At 45.5% G+C, this 19489-nt stretch overlaps 1 protein-coding gene across 1 annotated transcript in view; it reads right to left on the bottom strand.

Annotated features, from left to right (window-relative positions):
- LOC141104824 (uncharacterized) overlaps positions 1-18914 on the bottom strand; it is a 32372-nt gene extending 13458 nt beyond the window's left edge. The window contains exons 1-6 of the mRNA XM_073594597.1: positions 18813-18914; positions 16331-16445; positions 14231-14580; positions 14017-14114; positions 13745-13936; positions 11645-11780 (exon numbers count right to left, since the gene is read on the bottom strand). Coding sequence (XP_073450698.1) covers positions 11645-11780; positions 13745-13936; positions 14017-14114; positions 14231-14315 — 511 coding nt within the window. The 5' untranslated portion in view covers positions 14316-14580; positions 16331-16445; positions 18813-18914. The remainder of the gene's footprint in view (positions 1-11644; positions 11781-13744; positions 13937-14016; positions 14115-14230; positions 14581-16330; positions 16446-18812) is intronic.
- Between the last annotated feature and the right edge of the window lie 575 nt (positions 18915-19489).

Below are 19489 nucleotides of genomic sequence, written 5' to 3'. Positions count from 1 at the left end.
AACCCGAAACACCTTTGAATTACATGGGTTCTGAGGCTAATAAATGCAGATAAGGCACCAAAGTGAGTTTAATTACCTTAATCAGCCAAAGAACCCATGTAATTAAGATGTGTTCGGGTTTAAAGGGATGAGGTGGCAACCATAGTTCTAATGTCCACCAGTAGATCTTCAAGCTGGGTCCAGAATTTGATCTTTACCCGATGCTGTTTCCTGGGAGGGTATTTAGCTTCCATCACAAAACGCCCATGCGTTTTTTGCAATGTGTGACCAGTCTGGTCCTATTCTAGACCCATGTGACTGGCTGTTTATAGTAGGTTTGCTTTAACTGGTTCTTCCTGCTGCTTTGTATATAACTTAGGTAATAGGTAGTTTCATTGGTCACGTTTTACTGGTGTTTGCACTAGGGTGACCACATTTCCAAACTGCCATTCAGGGACACCCCCCCTGCCCCCCTTCACAAGAAAAGATGGGGTTTGGGGGAATGTAGTCTCGGGATTGACGGGGAATTTGGTGGCAGGGGTGATTTGTCGAGCGAATGGCTGGTGTTGTACTACATTGTAATATATAATGAAATTGTTCAACTCACCATAATGCAGAATCAGTGGGGACCCTGAGCTTGTCACTTACCACCTGATGCAGTGTGCCACTTGCCACCGATGCCTGCCCCTAGATGCAGATTGTTACTTGCCACTGTTGCCTGCTCCCAGATGCAGCTTGTCACTTGCCACTGTTGCCTGCCGCCAGATGCAGAGTGTCACTTGCCACCAGATGCAGCGTGTCACTTGCCACGAGATGCAGTGTGTCACTTGCCACCCATTGCCTGCCACCAGATGCAGTATTTCACTTGCCACCATTGCCTGATGCCAGATGCAGTGTGCCACTTTTCACCCATAGCCTGCCACCAGATGCAGTGTGCCACTTTCCACCCAGGCGCGGAGCAGGAAGTTAAATCTTCCCCGCTGTGAATGCTGGGGCTCTGCCTCTCTCCTCCTCATGATGTCACTGGTTGCTAGATGCAAGGCGGAGCGGCAGCTAGCAACCATTTGGGCACTGAGCCAACGGCTCATGTAAAAGGGGTCTCACCAGCCAGGGGTCCACCACAGGCTGTCAGTGAGTGACAGCAGCGATGTGAGGGATATTTTAGAGGGCATCAGATCGGGTCAGGGCCAGGGGGCAATTCCGGGACACTGTATTGTCCCGGAATGAGGGTGCCCGGGACCCGGGACAGACCTGCTAATTGCGGGATTGTCCCGGGCAATCCGGGACACGTGGGCACCCTAGTTTGCACATGTATAAGTGTATATATTGTACTGTATATATTAGGGGTGCACAAATACAGGATTTTCATCGATAAGTACGAGTATGGATACTTTCGGTTAAGTAATCGCCAATACCGAGTACCAATACCTTTGTGGTAGGAATTGAGCCCATCCAAAAAGAATGGGCTTAAATCGCACCGCAAAGAATAGCATGTGATTTGAACAGGAATGCGGTGAAATTCCTGTCCACATTGCACGTGGCTTCCCCACTGCTCCAGTGTGAGCCCAGGCTGAAATCACTATGTCAAGCCTGGATTCACACAGTAGCAGTGCGGGAAACTGCATGCGATTCTATGCAGTGCGGTTTGAGCCCATTCATTTTGTATGAGCTCAAATCGCACCGCAAAGGTTTCGGGTATCGGACCATTTTCACAAGTATCAAGTATGAGTACTTCTGAAAATACTTGGTATCGGCACTGATATCGGTGCTACCCTAGTATATACTGTATATACAGTATATATATATTATACAGTATCTCACAAAAGTAAGTACACCCCTCCCATTTGTGTAAATCTTTTCTTCTCTCTTTTCATGTGACAACACTGAAGAAATGACACTTGTCTACAATGTAAAGTAGTGAGTGTACAGCTTGTATAACAGTGTAAATTTACTGTCCCCTCAAAATAACTCAACACACAGCCATTAATGTCTAAACCGCTGGCAACAAAAGTCAGTACACCCCCTAAGTGAAAATCTCCAAATTGGGCCCAATTAGCCATTTTCCCTCCCCCGGTGTCATGTGACTCGTTAGTGTTACAAGGTCTCAGGTGTGAATGGGGAGCAGGTGTGTTAAATTTGGTGTTATCGCTCTCACTCTCTCATACTGGTCACTGGAAGTTCAACATGGCACCTCATGGCAAAGAACTCTCTGAGGATCTGAAAAAAAGAATTGTTGCTCTACATAAAGATGGCCTAGGCTATAAGAAGATTGCCAAGACCCTGAAACTGAGCTGCAGCACGGTGGCCAAGACTATACAGCGGTATAACAGGACAGGTTCCACTCAGAACAGGCCTCGCCATGGTCCACCAAAGAAGTTGAGGTCACATGATCAGTGTCATATCCAGAGGTTGTCTTTGGAAAATAGACGTATGAGTGCTGCCAGCATTGCTGCAGAGGTTGTAGGGGTGGGGGGTCAGCCTGTCAGTGCTCAGACCATACGCCGCACACTGCATCAAATTGGTCTGCATGGCTGTCATCCCAGAAGGAAGCCTCTTCTAAAGATGATGCACAAGAAAGTCCACAAACAGTTTGCTGAAGACATGCAGACTAAGGACATGGATTACTGGAACCATGTCCTGTGGTCTGATGAGACCAAGATAAACGTATTTGGTTCAGATGGTGACAAGCGTGTGTGGGGGCAACCAGGTGAGGAGGACAAAGACAAGTGTGTCTTGTCTACAGTCAAGCATGGTGGTGGGAGTGTCATGGTCTGGGGCTGCATGAGTGCTGCCGGCACTGGGGGGCTACAGATCATTGAGGGAACCATGAATGCCAACATGTACTGTGACATACTGAAGCAGAGCATGATCCCCTCCCTTCAGAGACTGGACCGCAGGGCAGTATTCCACCATGATAACCACCCCAAACACACCTCCAAGACCACCACTGCCTTGCTAAAGAAGCTGAGGGTAAAGGTGATGGACTGGCCAATCATGTCTCCAGACCTAAACCCTATTGATCATCTGTGGGACATCCTCAAACGGAAGGTGGAGGAGCGCAAGGTCTCTAACATCCACCAGCTCTGTGATGTCATCATGGGGGAGGGGAAGAGGACTCCAGTGACAACCTGTGAAGCTCTGGTGAACTCCATGCCCAAGAGGGTTAAGGCAGTGCTGGAAAATAATGGCGGCCACACAAAATATTGACACTTTGGGCCCCAATTTGGAGATTTTCACTTAGGGGTGTACTGACTTTTGTTGCCAGCGGTTTAGACATTAATGGCTGTGTGTTGAGTTATTTTGAGGGGACAGCAAATTTACACTGTTATACAAGCTGTACACTCACTACTTTACATTGTAGACAAGTGTCATTTCTTCAGTGTTGTCACATGAAAAGATAGAAGAAAAGATTTACACAAATGTCAGTGAGGGGTGTACTTACTTTTGTGAGATACTGTATATACACTATATTACCAAAAGTATTGGGACGCCTGCCTTTACACACACATGAACCTTAATGACATCCCAGTCCTAGTCTGCAGGGTTCAATATGGAGTTGGCTCCGCCCTTTGCAGCTATAACAGCTTCAACTCTTCTGGGAAGGCCGTCCACAAGGTTTAGGAGGGTGTCTATGGGATTGTTTGACCATTCTTCCAGAAGAGCATTTGTGAGGTCAGGCACTGATGTTGGACGAGAAGGCCTGGCTCGCAGTTTGTGCTCTAATTCATCCCAAAGATGTTCTATCGGGTTGAGGCCAGGACTCTGTGCAGGCCAGTCAAGTTCCTCCACCCCAAACTCGCTCATCCATGTCTCTATGGACTTTGCTTTGTGCACTAGTCCAAATCAATTGGTGGAGGGGGGACAAGGGCCTCTTCCCGAAAACCCTGAGTGGTGGTTGTGGGGGGCTTATCGGAATCTGGAAGCCCCCTTTAACAAGGGGGCTCCCCCTATGTGAAAGAGTATGGGGTACATTGTACCCCTACCGATTCACGAAAAAAGTGTAAAAAATAATTGAAAACACAAACTCTCCAATCCATACCAGGCCTCATGCCCTCAACAGCACCCTGTCCACATATTGATGGGAACAAGGGCCTCTTCCCTACAACCCTGGACCACAACACTTTTGGGGACAGAGTTTTTGACAATTCCTTTATTAAAAATGAAAAAAACAATGTCCCCCGATGTAGCTCCATCATCAAAAAAAAAAAAAAAAAAGCTCTGCCCGCGATGAAGGCCAACAGCCGAATGCCTGCTCCGCCATCTGACAGTTCTTAAATGGGTAAGGGGCAGAGCCACCTGGCGAAGTCACCTGGTGGCACCACCCCCCCGTGTGACATCACCAATCGCTGCATGCTGGGTCGGTGATGTCACACAGGGGGCGGTGCCACCAGGTGACATTGCCAGGTGGCTCTGCCCCTTACTTATTTAGGAACTGTCAAACGGCAGAGCAGGCAGTCGGCGATTAGCCCTCCGTCGCGAGCAGAGCTTTTTTTCTTCTTCTTTTTTTCGGGTGTGGCGGGCGTTGTGATAGACGATGGATCTACATCGGGGGAAATTTTTTTTTTTTTTAAATTTAAGGAATTGTCAAAAACTGTGTCCCCCCGAAGTGTTGTGGTCCAGGGTTGTGGGGAAGAGGCTCTTGTCCCCATCAACATGTGGACAAGGTGCTAGTGAGGGCATGAGGCCTGGTATGGATTGGGGGGGGGGCCCCTACGCATTTTTTTTCTCCATTCAGCTGTCAGCCCTTTGACAGCTGATGACTCATCTGGTTGTTAAGGACGCAGCGGCCGCCTTCCCGGCCCCGTTCCTTAACAACCAGCTACGCACTATGCAGCACGCAGTGCATTGTGGGGAGCTCGGCAGGGCAAACACCCCGCACATCCAGGTGTTCGCCGAACGGGCGATGTTCAGGTCAAACTAATTCTCGGTCTGAACCGCTCGCCCAACACTATTGATAAAGACTAGGAGCTCTTCCCAATAACCAATGGCTAAAAATAAGGGGACTCCCAGATACTAGACATGTGCAATTCGTTTAGTCCTGAATTTGTTTTTTAATGGATTTTGCCAGATTCATTAATTCCGAATTTCCGAAAATTCTGAATTTCGGAAGTTTGGAAATTCGAAAATTTGGAATTTCGGAAATGTAAAAATTTGGAAATTTGAAAATTCAGGATTTTGGAAATTTGGAAATTCGGAATTTTGGACATTTGAGAATTCGGAATTTTGGAAATTTGAGAATTCGGAATTTTGGAAATTTGAGAATTCGAAATTTTGGAAATTTGAGAATTCGGAATTTTGGAAATTTGAGAATTCGGAATTTTGGAAATTTGAGAATTCGGAATTTTGGAAATTTGAGAATTCGGAATTTTGGAAATTTGAGAATTCGGAATTTTGGAAATTTGAGAATTCGAAATTTTGGAAATTTGAGAATTCGGAATTTTGGAAATTTGAGAATTCGGAATTTTGGAAATTTGAGAATTCGGAATTTTGGAAATTTGAGAATTCGAAATTTTGGAAATTTGAGAATTCGGAATTTTGGAAATTTGAGAATTCGAAATTTTGGAAATTTGAGAATTCGGAATTTTGGAAATTTGAGAATTCGGAATTTTGGAAATTTGAGAATTCGGAATTTTGGAAATTTGAGAATTCGGAATTTTGGAAATTTGAGAATTCGAAATTTTGGAAATTTGAGAATTCGGAATTATGGAAATTTGAGAATTCGGAATTTTGGAAATTTGAGAATTCGAAATTTTGGAAATTTGAGAATTCGAAATTTTGGAAATTTGAGAATTCGGAATTTCGGACATTTGAGAATTCGGAAATTTGAAAGAATCTAAAAGAATGGAACGTAACGATCTAATAATAATAACAATAATAATAACAAAACCTTTTTATTATTATTCATTTGTTCCATTCCATTTGTTTAGATGCGACATTCGTTATTTCGGATAATTTGTAACTTCAGATAAATTTGGATTCGTTGCGTTCACAAACAGCCAAATTTTAAAGGATTCCATTCCAATACCTTATAATTTAATAGTTAGTTATTATTTCGAATTTTACTGATTTTCTTTCAGATTTTAAAATTTTTCGGATTTTCAAATTCCGAAAATTCAGAGATCCGAAAATCCGAATTTCCGAAATAAGAAAAAATACGAATGAAATGAAAACGAAGACATTTTTTGTCAGCGCACGTCTACCAGATACCACGCCACATGTCAATGAGTTCTCATTCACCAAAAAAGTGAAAGGAAATAAAAACACACAACTTTTGAAGAAAGTTTAATAAGAAAAAAAAAGTAAATTCACCAAACATCACATTATCCATCGATACCGATCCCCATCAATCATTATGAACGAGGAGCACCGACCTGCCAACCTGTCAGCGTCATCCTCTCCTGACCATGGATCACCCCCCACATGACAGCTGAGTATGAAGAAAAGGAACGGGGGGTCTCCTGGGTGACGTCTTTGACCAAAAGTGGACCATATTTGGTCAGTGATGTCATAGGAATTCTGTAACTTGTTCTCAAAGGGTCGAGTTTAGAATTTGGGGGGAGCCCCGCTTTTTTTTTTTTTTTTTTTACCTGAATAAGCAAAATTCCAAACACAACTGGACTGAACCAGGAGATCCGCACAAAAATTGATGTCCACAGCGTCACCTAATAGAGTAACGCAACTGTTGTTTTTGATACATACGTTAATGTATATACACTATATTACCAAAAGTATTGGGACGCCTGCCTTTACACACACATGATCTTTAATGACATCCCAGTCTTAGTCCGTAGGGTTCAATATTGCGTTGGCTCCGCCCTTTGCAGCTATAACAGCTTCAACTCCCCTGGGAAGGCCGTCCACAAGGTTTAGGAGGGTGTATATGGGAATGTTTCACCATTCTTCCAGAAGTGCATTTGTGAGGTCAGGCACTGATGTTGGGCGAGAAGGCCTGGCTCACAGCCTCCGCTCTAATTCATCCCAAAGGTGTTCTATTGGGTTGAGGTCAGGACTCTGTGCAGGCTAGTCAAGTTCCTCCACCCCAAACTTGCTTATCCGTGTCTTTATGAACCTTGGTCCAAATCATTTGGTGGAGGGGGGATTATGGTGTGGGGGTTGTTTTTAAGGGGTTGGGCTTGGCCCCTTGATTCCAGTGAAGGGAACTCTTAAGGCATCAGCATACCAAGACATTTTGGACTCAGTGCAGGCCAGTCAAGTTCCTCCACCCCAAACTCGCTCATCCATGACTTTATGGACCTTGCTTTGTGCACTGGTGGGCAGTCATGTTGGAGCAGGAAGGGGACATCCCCCAAACTGTTCCCACAAAGTTGGGAGCATGAAATTGTCCAAAATGTCTTGGCCTTCTCGTCCAAGAATGGTCAAACATAGACCCCATAGACCGGGGGTCTCCAAACGATGGCCCTCCAGTTGTTTAGGAACTACAGTTTCCATCATGCCTAGTCTTGTCTGTGAATGTCTGAGTTTTACAATCATGGGACGTGTTGTTCCTCAACCGCTTGAGGGCCGTAGTTTGAAGATCCCTGCCAAAGACGCACTCCTTAACCTTGTGGACGGCCTTCCCAGAAGCAAGGGAGGGAGTTTGGGGTGGAGGAACTTCACTGACCTGCATAGAGTCCTGACTTAATAGAACACCTTTGGGATGAATTAGAGTGGAGACTGCGAGGCAGGCCTTCTCATCCAACATCAGTGTCTGGCCTCACAAATGCTCTTCTGGAAGAATGGTCAAACATTTCCATAGACACACTCCTAAACCTTGTGGACGGCCTTCCCAGAAGAGTTGAAGCTGGTGGGTGGGCCAACTCAATATTGAACCCTACGGACTAAGACTGGGATGCCATTAACATTCATGTGTGTGTAAAGGCAGGCGTCACAATACTTTTGACAATATAGTACGTGGGGGCTCTTACCTTTATTAGGATCACATTAGGGGGCCTGTCAAGCATCCTACGCAATAGCATTTATGGAGTGACAAGTTCTCTGCCCTGAGACATCAGGGTTCTATTAGACCCATAATGTAGCCCCTGCAGCTAGTCAAGCACAGATTCTGCTCCATTAGCTGCTTCCCGAGCAATCCTGAAATGGCCAGTCCTGTCATGTAGTCTGATCTCCCCTTCTTATTGTCCACAAGCAATATCCAGCTCCTCTCTCAGTAGGCTATCTTCCTTTAGAGATTCTCCGTCTCGGGGGGGGGGGGGAGATCAGACTACACTGCTAGAGGGACTCAACCAGCAGTGACACCCCCTCCCCCTTCCCTCTCCCAGGACAGTCAGCCAGGCAGAACTTTGAAGTCTTTGATGATCTCTTATAAAGTGTATCTTCCAGCCACGTGTTTTCTGAGGTGTCTATCAAGGTGTGCTTGTTCCCAACCAAACATGGTCCATTTAGAAGGCATTTCCCGGACTCAGGACACTAATGCGCCTCGGGGGTTGTGTGGGTTCTCTGGTGTTTGGTAAGAGAAGACTTTTGTGAGTAAGATTTCCCGCACTCTGAGCAGAAATACGGCTTCTCCCCCGTGTGAGATCTTTTATGCCTGAAAAGTTGGGACTTGTCGGTGAAGCATTTCTCGCACTCAAGGCAGGAAAACGGCTTTTCCCCCGTGTGAGACCTCAGATGTACAACGAGTTGTGAGTTCCTGGCAAAACCTTTCCCGCACTCGGGGCAGGGATGCGGCTTCTCGCCCGTGTGACACCTCTGATGTCTGAAAAGGCTGCACTTCTCTGTAAAGCTTTTCCCGCACTCGGGGCAGAAAAACGGCCTCTCCCCCATGTGAGTCCTTTGATGTCTAACAAGTTCTGATGTGTGTGAAAAACTTCTCCCGCACTGGGGACAGGAATGGCGCCCTTCCCCCGTGTGGGATCTCTGATGTAAAATAAGACTTAGCGCAGAGCTAAAACTGTCCCCACATCGAGGACAGGAAAACCTCTTCTCCCCCTGAATCCCAGGACCGTCCCTCACAGTACGAGGTTGCTCAGAGTCAGAGGGATTCCATGGTCTATCCACACTGTGAAGTCCACCATCCATAGTGGAGCTCATTGTCTTTTCTCCTCCACAATCTCCTGTGATGTCCTCATCTTCCATTTTACATCCTGGAGATAAAGTGAGAAGATCCTTTGAGGGTTTCTCCATGGCGTGTCCTGGAAAAATATAAAAACATCATCAATAGATATGAGAGGGTTAGTTCACTTCCATCAAGATTCCATCTGGATCAGGTAGATATGAGTGAGCAGATGTTCTCAATGGAGGCCCCAACCAGCTGGGACTCTTCCCCTCTTCAGTCAAAGGGCCTGATCTGGATTAGGTAGATATGAGTGAAAGCCAAAGTCCGAACAAGCTGGGAATGTACCTCTTTTTAATCAAAGGGCCTCGTGTCTTCATACCTGTTCCCTCAAACAACGTTGGGCTAGTCCTAGAGGGTTTTGAACCTCTTGTCTATCAGAGATCACATCACCCAGTGCTTAGGCTTGTGGTTGGGTAAAGAGCATGGACCCCCACCCCCCAGTACCCATTGGTTTCTGCTCTTCTGACAAGGCTGGAATATTTTTGGGAGAATTGTTTGGCGGGTGGCTTTGGCTCCCCCAAGGCATAGAGTCTAAGTGTGAGTTTGGTCTTCACCAGAGCTCCTGATGCTGGAGATGGGATGGAACCCTAGCGCTCTTGACTGTCTTTGCTGCTAGCTGACACCAGGTTGAAAACCTAAAGGCTGAGTACCTAAGTTCTAGAGATCTAGCCCAAGGTTGTATGAGGGAACTCTGTAGGTCCTGGCAGGGACTCTGAAAGTCGGTGTTCTAGACCAGTGTTTCTCAACTCCAGTCCTCAAGGCGCCCCAACAGGTCATGTTTTTAGGCTTCCCATTATATTGCACAGGTGATTTGATCAATTTCACTGCCTTAGTAATTATCACTGCCGTTTCATCTGAGGGAAATCCTGAAAACAGGACCTGTTGGGGAGCCTTGAGACCTGGAGTCGAGAAACCCAGTTCTAGAGGTCCTGACAGAGATTGTGAGAGGAAGAGTATTTAAGCAGCAGCCTTTAACGTGTCTGGTGCCGTGTCTCTGTCTGGACAGATTTCTCTCTGGTCTGTCCTTGCCTCAACCCGTGGTTGGACACGGACTATTCTGTAGCCTCTTGCTTGCTGTCTCCTTGATGTAGCCACCCTGCTCCTGTGACCATGGCTGCTGTTAGAAATCACGGGGGGCCCCACACAGCCCACCTGACAGAGCCCCCCTTCCCCTGGCCGGAAGTGACTGAGGACCTAGATTTATCAGTCCCTTTCTCTGTAGCCTCAGCTGCACAGATGAATGACTAGGAAGCACTCCGAGGCTTCCTGCTCATTCACAAACTGAAGCCTAGTAAACACGGTTTACTAGGCTTCAGTGATGAATGGACACAGGCGTGATTGGTAGCGATCATTCACTGTGTTCATTCAGGAATGGAATGTCATTTAATGGCCCCTCCCCCTGCTCTCCAGCCTGAAACATCCCCCCCGTGTTCCGACGAATGGAAAGGGTGCATTGTGCCAGAACCAATCCCCCTGCAGTGCAGCCGGAGGGAGAAAGAAGAGAAGAGGCTGGCAGCACTGCAAGGGGAGACAGTACAGCTCAGCAGGTGCTCGGGCCCCCCTGTTGAACTGATGGGGCCCGGGCCCTGTACAGGAGGGCTGGCTGTACTGCCTTATCAACGGCCCTGAGTGACCCATTGATGGGGAAACCTGAGGGCTGCAACCTGGTGTCAGCCTTGAGGACTGGAGTTGAGAAACACTGCTCTAGAACACCGACTTTCAGAGTCCCTGCCAGAACTTACAGGGTTCCCTCATACAAGGTTGGGCTAGTCCTCTAGGACTTAGGTCCTCAGCCCTTAGGTTTCAACATCAATGGGTCACGAGCGGCTCTGCTCATGACCCATTGATGGGGAAAACCTGAGGGCTGCAACCTGGTGTCAGCTAGCAGCAAAGACAGCCAAGAGCGCTAGGGTTCCAGCCCATCTCCAGCATCAGGAGCTCTGGTGAAGACCAAACTCACACTTAGGAATCTATACCTTGGGGGGAGCCAAAGCCACCTGCCAGACAATTCACCCAAATAATCCCAGATCACTTCTACATTTACACAGCCTTGTCAGAAGAGCAGGAACCAATGTGGACTGGGAGGTCCATGCTCTTTACACAACCACAAGCCTAGGCACTGGGTCATGTGATCTCTGATAAACAAGAGGTTCAATGTTCAGACTTGCAGACCCTTAACCATGGAACAACCATAGGCCTGAGGCTTCTGGTGATATGCGGCACTGGAAGATGCTTGCAGCAGTACTTTCTCCTGGAAAGATACGCGTTTCAGTCTCTATGTTTCTCTTTGCTTTCCATGCTAGTAAGACTGTGAATAAAGTTTTATGATAACATTGAGCTAGAAGTCTGCTGGAAAGAGAGGGACCAACCTAAGAAAGGCTCAATCTGTGTTGACATATCTGTGCTACTGTAACTAAGAGTGACACACAACCTAATACTGCCAGCTGAACCCCAGGACGGGTATCGGTACAGGGAGGAGACCATTATCAACCTATTATTGGCTAATATCACTGAGCTCCTGCCCTACTCTGGACCAATCAGTGAGCGGTAACAGAGCAGAGATAAGAGAAGAATATAATTATGACCCACCTGTGCTGATCTCTGTAGGAGTGTCCTCCTCTATGAATGTCCTCGTCGTTTCAGCCACCTCCATAGACTGCTGATCATCCCTCACATACCCCTCTTCTTCTTCATCCTCAACTTTCATGTTCATTAGATCTTCACCCTAAACCAACAAGATGGCAGCAATTAAATCTATTTCTTGGAGTCCATGGAGGGACTTAGAAATTCAGAAACAGTTGGGTTTTACTGCCACCTACAGGAAGCCGGAACAATTGCAAACAGGAAAATTGGAAGCCAGGCCTCAAATAACCCCTCCTCTACCCAGCATGCCTCAGTTTAAAGAAAATCAGTACCAAGGGCAAGAGCAAAAACAGAAACGGGGGCGTGAGAACTGTGTCCCTCAATGAGCTCCAAGAAATAGATTTTTACGGTAAGTACAAAAATATTTTCTTTGTTGTCCATTGAAGGAAATTGAGATACAACGTGGACTTCCTTGCCCATCAGAAGCAGTCTGAGGAGTAGGAAGTAGACACTGAAAGGACCAACAGGGACTGGAAACTATCTGCAGGACAGAAATACCTGAAGGACTAATGCATGAACTTAAACCAGATGAGAAGAAGCCCCATGCAATACAGAGCATGCTGCCAACAACCAAGGAAAGACCACAGATGATCAACCTGATGCTCAGACCAGGAAGAGATTGCTGCCAAAAGGGGTAATGACGCCACCTGAAGGAACACAGAGCCAGAACCAGCAAGAGGCTATGAAACCAAAAACCCGCCAAAACAGATGGAACTACATAACTACCCAACGAGGAAGAAACAGACCACCAACATGATGTGGTCAATGGAAAAAAACACTGGGACGTGTCCTAAAGTAAACAGATCCCCAGAAGGAACCTTGGACAAAACCAGATACACAAGAAAAAGACCAGCCGGTCTACATGTGATGGTCCAAGCCTCCCACTCCCAACTCCTTCAGGATTCAGGGAAGGAAGTTTCCAGAATAAAGATGAGGTTGTCTGACCCAGACAACTAATCTCACAAATAAGACATGTGATCATGTTTCTCACATCCTTGGATAATATCCCATTAAGGATTGCTAAGTGACCCCTATGACTGGTAGTAAACTCAAGGGTCCCAACCGTGAAGACAGCCTGACTGAAAAAGGATTCAACAAGCAGTACCCCTACATAGCCAGCAATAATCCCCGGCACATTAATACACCTTCGGCACCACACAATAGGAAACCCTTTAGCACAACACAAAAAATGTCCACCAGAACAGCACACTAAGTAAACCTCAGCACAGTAAAATAATTATAACCCAGCATGGTAAAATATTTAACCCCAGTGTTGTACAATAATTAACCACCAGCACGGAACAATAAATCACTCCCAGCACAGTACATTAATTCACTCCCAGCACAGTACAATAATTCACTCCCAGCACAGTACAATAAATCACTCCCAGCACAGCACAATAATTCACTCCAAGCACAGCACAATAATTCACTCCCAGCACAGTACAATAAATCACTCCCAGCACAGCATAATAATTCACTCCAAGCACAGCACAATAATTCACTCCCAGCACAGCACAATAATTCACTCCCAGCACAGTACAATAATTCACTCCCAGCACAGCACAAAAATAACAGAACAAGGCACAATTATTAACCTCCAGCACAGCACTATAATTAACTCTCAACATTTCAAAACAATTAACCTCCAGAACTGCACAACAATTTTGGAATGTGATGGTGAGGACTATGTACAATATTAGTTGCTTACCTGGATCATCAGTGCTCAGTGTTCCCCTTTACAGTGGTGATAAGTGCTCAGCGTGCCTCCCATTAGTGGCCAGTACTCAGTGTGCTCCCTTTACAATGGTGGTCAGTACTCAGTGTGCTCCCTTTACAATGGTGGTCAGTACTCAGTGTGCTCCCTTTACAATGGTGTTCAGTACTCGGTGTGCTCCCCTTTACAATGGTGGTCAATACTCAGTGTGCTCCCCTTACATTGTGGTCAGTGTGTTCCTCCTACGTTGGTGGTCAGTGATCTCCCATACATTGCTGGTCAGAATTCAAAAATACTAAGTGCAGTGCTAGACCTTCAACTGCACCTACCTGATCATGATAAGGAATGATGTGACCTTCCTGTGTAGAATCCCGAGAATACAGAGGACGGGGACATCTGGTATTAGGTGACTCCATCATATCTTTGGGTACTTCCAAAAACTCCTCCATCACTCCATACTCCTCATCCTCCTCTTTATACTCTTCTTTTACAACAATATTATCATCTCTGAGGTTTCCACTCTGAATATATAATACAAATGACATAAATGCAGATAATGTACAGATCCTAATGATACTATCAGTGATTGTTCCTCATCTACCTGATGATGGTGAGGGATGGTGTGACCTTCCTGTGTGGAATCCCGGGAATACAGAGGACGGGGACATCTCTCTGGTGGGTTCCCATTAATGGATCCATCTGTAGGAAACACACACACTGACTGAATACATTGTTTCTATGTGTTTATCAGATGATGGGGGATCTAGGTGGAGCCTCCGTACTGCTCTCTCCTTTACAATAAAGTCTCCTCTTACCCGGTGATGTGAGGGGCGGCTGATTGTCCATCATGACGTCCTTGTAGAGATCCTTGTGTCCTTCTAAATACTCCCACTCCTCCATGGAGAAATAGACAGTGACATCCTGACACCTTATAGGAACCTGACACACACAATGATACAGTCACCATCCAGACACATCCCTTGTCTGTTACTGGATAATGTCCCAGAATTCCCAGAATCCTCCTCACCTCTCCTGTCAGCAGATGGACCATCATGGTGGTCAGTTCCAGAATCTTCTGCTCTTTGTTCCTTTCAGATATGGGAGAAAGCGGGGGAGGCACCATGGTGGGGCTCTGGGTCCTGCTCATCTTCACTAAAACATAATCCTACACATCAGAAGAAAGATAAACCGATGTCAATCATCTGACTTCATCTAAATGTCACAATAAGAACATGGACTAGTGACCAGACTATTTGAAAGAAGAAGGGACATTGAGGCCATAGGCTGGCCCCAGGGACTTTAAACGGTGCTAAAGTCAATAAGGTAGAGAACATAAAATAAAATACAGTTTTTATTTAACAATCTTTTAAAAACAGACATTGGCCAAAGACCACATACAATAACAGTATTTCATTGATACAGAGACTAATACCACTCTCTCAACATGTTTCGCTTTCCTAAGCTTCTTCAGGAGATATATTGTGATATTATGGTCAGCTATAGAAATAGAAAAAATATGTATGTAAACATATGTCTGCTTAAACTACAGTCGTCATATATATTGATACATATTGATTTGATCATAGGGAAAAAAATATATAGATATGAAAAATACAAAAATTAATAAAATGTCTATATATGATATATTAAAGGAATATACAACATATGTGTATCAAAGATAATATATATAAAAAATATAAAAAATGTTTTTTTTTTTATATATATTATCTTATATGTTGTATATTCCTTTAATATATCATATATAGACATTTTATTAATTTTTGTATTTTTCATATCTATATATTTTTTTTCCCTATGATCAAATCAATATGTATCAATATATATGACGACTGTAGTTTAAGCAGACATATGTTTACATACATATTTTTTCTATTTCTATAGCTGACCATAATATCACAATATATCTCCTGAAGAAGCTTAGGAAAGCGAAACATGTTGAGAGAGTGGTATTAGTCTCTGTATCAATGAAATACTGTTATTGTATGTGGTCTTTGGCCAATGTCGGTTTTTAAAAGATTGTTAAATAAAAATTGTATTTTATTTTATGTTCTCTACCTTATTAACTTTAGCACCGTTTAAAGTCCCTGGGGCCAACCTATGGCCTCAATGTCCCTTCTTCTTTCAAATATATTTTCTGGGATGTGGTGCTTCTGATTTTTCCTCCCTTCCAAATATTTTTATCTAGTGACCAGACTAGACAAAAGTGATGTCATGTGATCTCCCAGAATCCTCCTCACCTCTCCGGTCAGGTCTGTGTTTTATTAATAGAGATAAGAGTGATGTCATGTGACCTCCCAGAATCCTCCTCACCTCTCCGGTCAGGTCTGTGTATTATTAATAGAGATAAGAGTGATGTCATGTGACCTCCCAGAATCCTCCTCACCTCTCCGGTCAGGTCTGTGTATTATTAATAGAGATAAGAGTGATGTCATGTGACCTCCCAGAATCCTCCTCACCTCTCCGGTCAGGTCTGTGTTTTATTAATAGAGATAAGAGTGATGTCATGTGACCTCCCAGAATCCTCCTCCCCTCTCCGGTCAGGTCTGTGTTTTATTAATAGAGATAAGAGTGATGTCATGTGACCTCCCAGAATCCTCCTCACCTCTCCGATCAGGTCTGTGTTTTATTAATAGAGATAAGAGTGATGTCATGTGACCTCCCAGAATCCTCCTCACCTCTCCGGTCAGGTCTGTGTTTTATTAATAGAGATAAGAGTGATGTCATGTGACCTCCCAGAATCCTCCTCACCTCTCCGGTCAGGTCTGTGTTTTATTAATAGAGATAAGAGTGATGTCATGTGACCTCCCAGAATACTCCTCACCTCTCCGGTCAGGTCTGTGTTTTATTAATAGAGATAAGAGTGATGTCATGTGACCTCCCAGAATCCTCCTCACCTCTCCGGTCAGCAGGTAGATGATCTCCAGGGTGAGGTTTAGCATCTTCTCAGTCATGTGACTCCGGTCCTCCTCCATCCTCATTGATGTGGTCATTTGATCTATGCGGGTTTCTCTGTAGACGGATAGTGGAGAATTATCTGGGCTGTATTGATTGTACAATGTTAGGATGGGGATAGAAGGGCGTTGAAACTGATAAAAACTGATATCTATGAAAGTTTGATAGAAGGCAAAAGTTTTTTATTATTGCAGATGATGATCATTAACAGACCTAACAGTCTAGTTGAGAAGTGATAGTGGCTGATCTTCTGATGAGGGAAGACCTGAGAGTCATTAGAACATTTACCACCATCACCCCCCTGAGGTATTGGTGAGGACACAGCTGTTAGTAGGACCAGCTGGAAGCCATATCTAAGCCTGTTTTACCACCATCAGAGATCGAAATGACTCCTATCCACTGTCTATGTCACAGAGCAGACCCCTCATCCCCCTTCTGCACTTTCAGTTGAAGAACCCATGTATTGGGGTTGAAGGAACCTAGGAGGAGAGTCTTTCATATTCATCAGACCTTAAAGCATTTCATTCTGAAGGTTCCACAAAAGAAAATCTTTAAGACTTGGAAAGGACAATTTGGGTTCACCGAGAGAGAAAAAAAATCTTTGAGTTCCCCAAATGGACACAATCTTGTCTCGAGTGTCTAGAAATTTGGATCTTTTCTTTATAGATTCCAGGTCTACTAAAATTAATGAAGTTGGAAAGAGTCTGTGAGGCAGCAGGTGCTCATTCCCGTGTAGCAGGTGCTTATTCCCACGTGCATGTGCAGAGTCACGAGCATAGAAGCCCAAGATACTCTCAAACTAGAATGCGCTCGCAAATGCACATTGCCACATACATGCGGGCACGTAAGCATGCACACGCATCCACAGATTCTGGCGCCCAGCAGCCTATTTAAACTGAGAGTCTGCCTGGCCTCACTGCTGGATGGGTTCCCGATTCTAATCCATGTCTGCTAACCTTGTTCCTGACCCACCTGCATCTACCACCTCTCTTGGATCAGCCCTGCCGGTTATATCTGCTTCTCGCTTACGCTACCGATCTCGGCTTGGATTTATGACCACGTCTCTGCTTCCTGATTTGGTTCCCCTTACCAGCAGCACGTTACCGACTTCTGCCCGTTCCACACCTGGAACTTGATCCTGATTCTGCACCTGTCTGCCCGGCTCCCGCTGGACAAGGCTTGTGACCAGACTCCACACCACCACTGGAAGGACTCCTGTGTCTCCAAGCTCCAGCTCACCCCTACAGCTTCCAGGCACCTGCGCCCTTCCACTGCCCTAGCAGTCTCTGTCTCTGGTACCAGGGGTGCTTGGACGGGAATTGTGGAAGAGGCCACCCTCATCATCTCGGGCTCCACAGTCAGGTACGCGACAGAGTTTTGGTGGTCTTAGAAGAGTCTCGTATGCTAGTGCCACCTCCATGGCACCGGCTTCAGGGGCTACCTGTGTAACCCATAACCTAAATGTGTGGGCTGATCATTTGGATCAAAAGAAGTCCCGCTTTATAAGGCTGAAGACTCTCCTTGAGTAGTTCTAAGACTGCATTCTATTTTGGCAGACACTACTGTTAAATATCTGAAGGCTGGGGATCTGTCATTTGCAAAGGGAGCAGCGGTAGGTGAACATGGCCTGGTGTGACTGGTAGCCAAGTTGGCAGCTCATTGTGAAGGACCTGGATCTACCTTACCAGACAACGCGATTGACGTTGGATTTACAAAGGAAGAGATTGTTTATTTTTAGCCTTTTTTTTCACAGTGAACTCATTCACCTGGGGGTGATATCTGGAGGCCCACCTATTCTAAAGGGGGCCCAAATATTCAGATGAGTCCCCCCTGGAGACCCCCACATCCCTTTTTTGGGGACAGGATGTGGGAGGCCCATTAACATGGAAGAGAATGTTCCGGCCCCATAAGTGGGGGAAATGTTCTGACCCTGAAGGGGTTAATCTAGGTTTCCACACTATATATGTGTGTATCATCATCTGCTGGAGATAAAAGACATCACAGTGACTATGGAGGAAGAGGACGGAACATGACGGGGGGGGGGGGGTTACTGGGTGTAAATAGAAAAAAAAGATCTTATTACTCGGGCGGCACAGTGGTGTAGTGGGTAGCACTTTCGCCTAGCAGTAAGAAGGGTTGCTGGTTCGAAACACTACATGCCTGGAGTTTGCATCTTCTCCCTGTGCCTGCGTGGGTTTCCTCTGGGTACTCCGGTTTCCTCCCACACTCCAAAGACATGCTGGGAGGTTAATTGGATCTGGTCTAAATTGTCCCTAGTATGTATGAATGTGAGTTAGGGACCTTAGATTGTAAGCTCCTTGAGGGTACGGACTGATGTGAAGGTACAATGTATATGTAAAGCGCTGCACAAATTGACGGCGCTATAAAAGTACCTGAAATAAATATATAAAATAAAACAAATACCTCCGCTGCTGCCACTTCCAGCGATGCCTCCTCTCTAGTTCCTCCCTACTCACCTCTCACCCGGAACTTCCTGTCTGTACCTGACATCACTTCCCATCTTCCATAGAGACTTCCTGTCTGGGTAGAAGTGAGATCACCACCTTGTGGAGCTCAGAGGAACTGCAGCTCTGAGAAATGTCTCGTAGAGTGAACACGGCCTTGTGCTGTGTGTGTATGTACTGTGTATATCCTTATAGATGGGGTCATCTCCACTCCCACCAAGGGGGATAGAAGCAGATTACGGCCTACTCCAACCTTTCTCAGCCAGGGTTCCTCCAAAGGTATATGTCTCATTAGGGAAGTTCTACTACCTGAAGTTCGTTCCCACTAGCTGGATGGCTGGCTAACAAGAATTTAGTTATTGCAGCCAGGGCTAGGCGGTGGCAGTGGCCATGAAGGAGTCACAGACAACTTTGAGGAGTCTTGGAGAAGCAATATGCTCATTGCTACTGAAAAGCAAGCCCAGTATGCCCACCCATACAGTGACAATGAGAGCCTTTAGAATAGGGTTGTCACATCATCCCTTTAATTCAGGAAACATATTAATTACACAGGTTCTGAGGCTGATTAAATGCAGATAAGGCACCAAGTGAGTTTAATTACCACCTTAATCAGCCACAGAACCCGTGTAATTAATA

The sequence above is a fragment of the Aquarana catesbeiana genome, linkage group LG08 (assembly GCF_042186555.1).
Source record: "Aquarana catesbeiana isolate 2022-GZ linkage group LG08, ASM4218655v1, whole genome shotgun sequence".
Lineage (NCBI taxonomy): Eukaryota > Metazoa > Chordata > Amphibia > Anura > Ranidae > Aquarana > Aquarana catesbeiana.
Note: the sequence above shows the minus strand (reverse complement) of the source record. Positions and strands in the feature narration are given on the sequence as shown.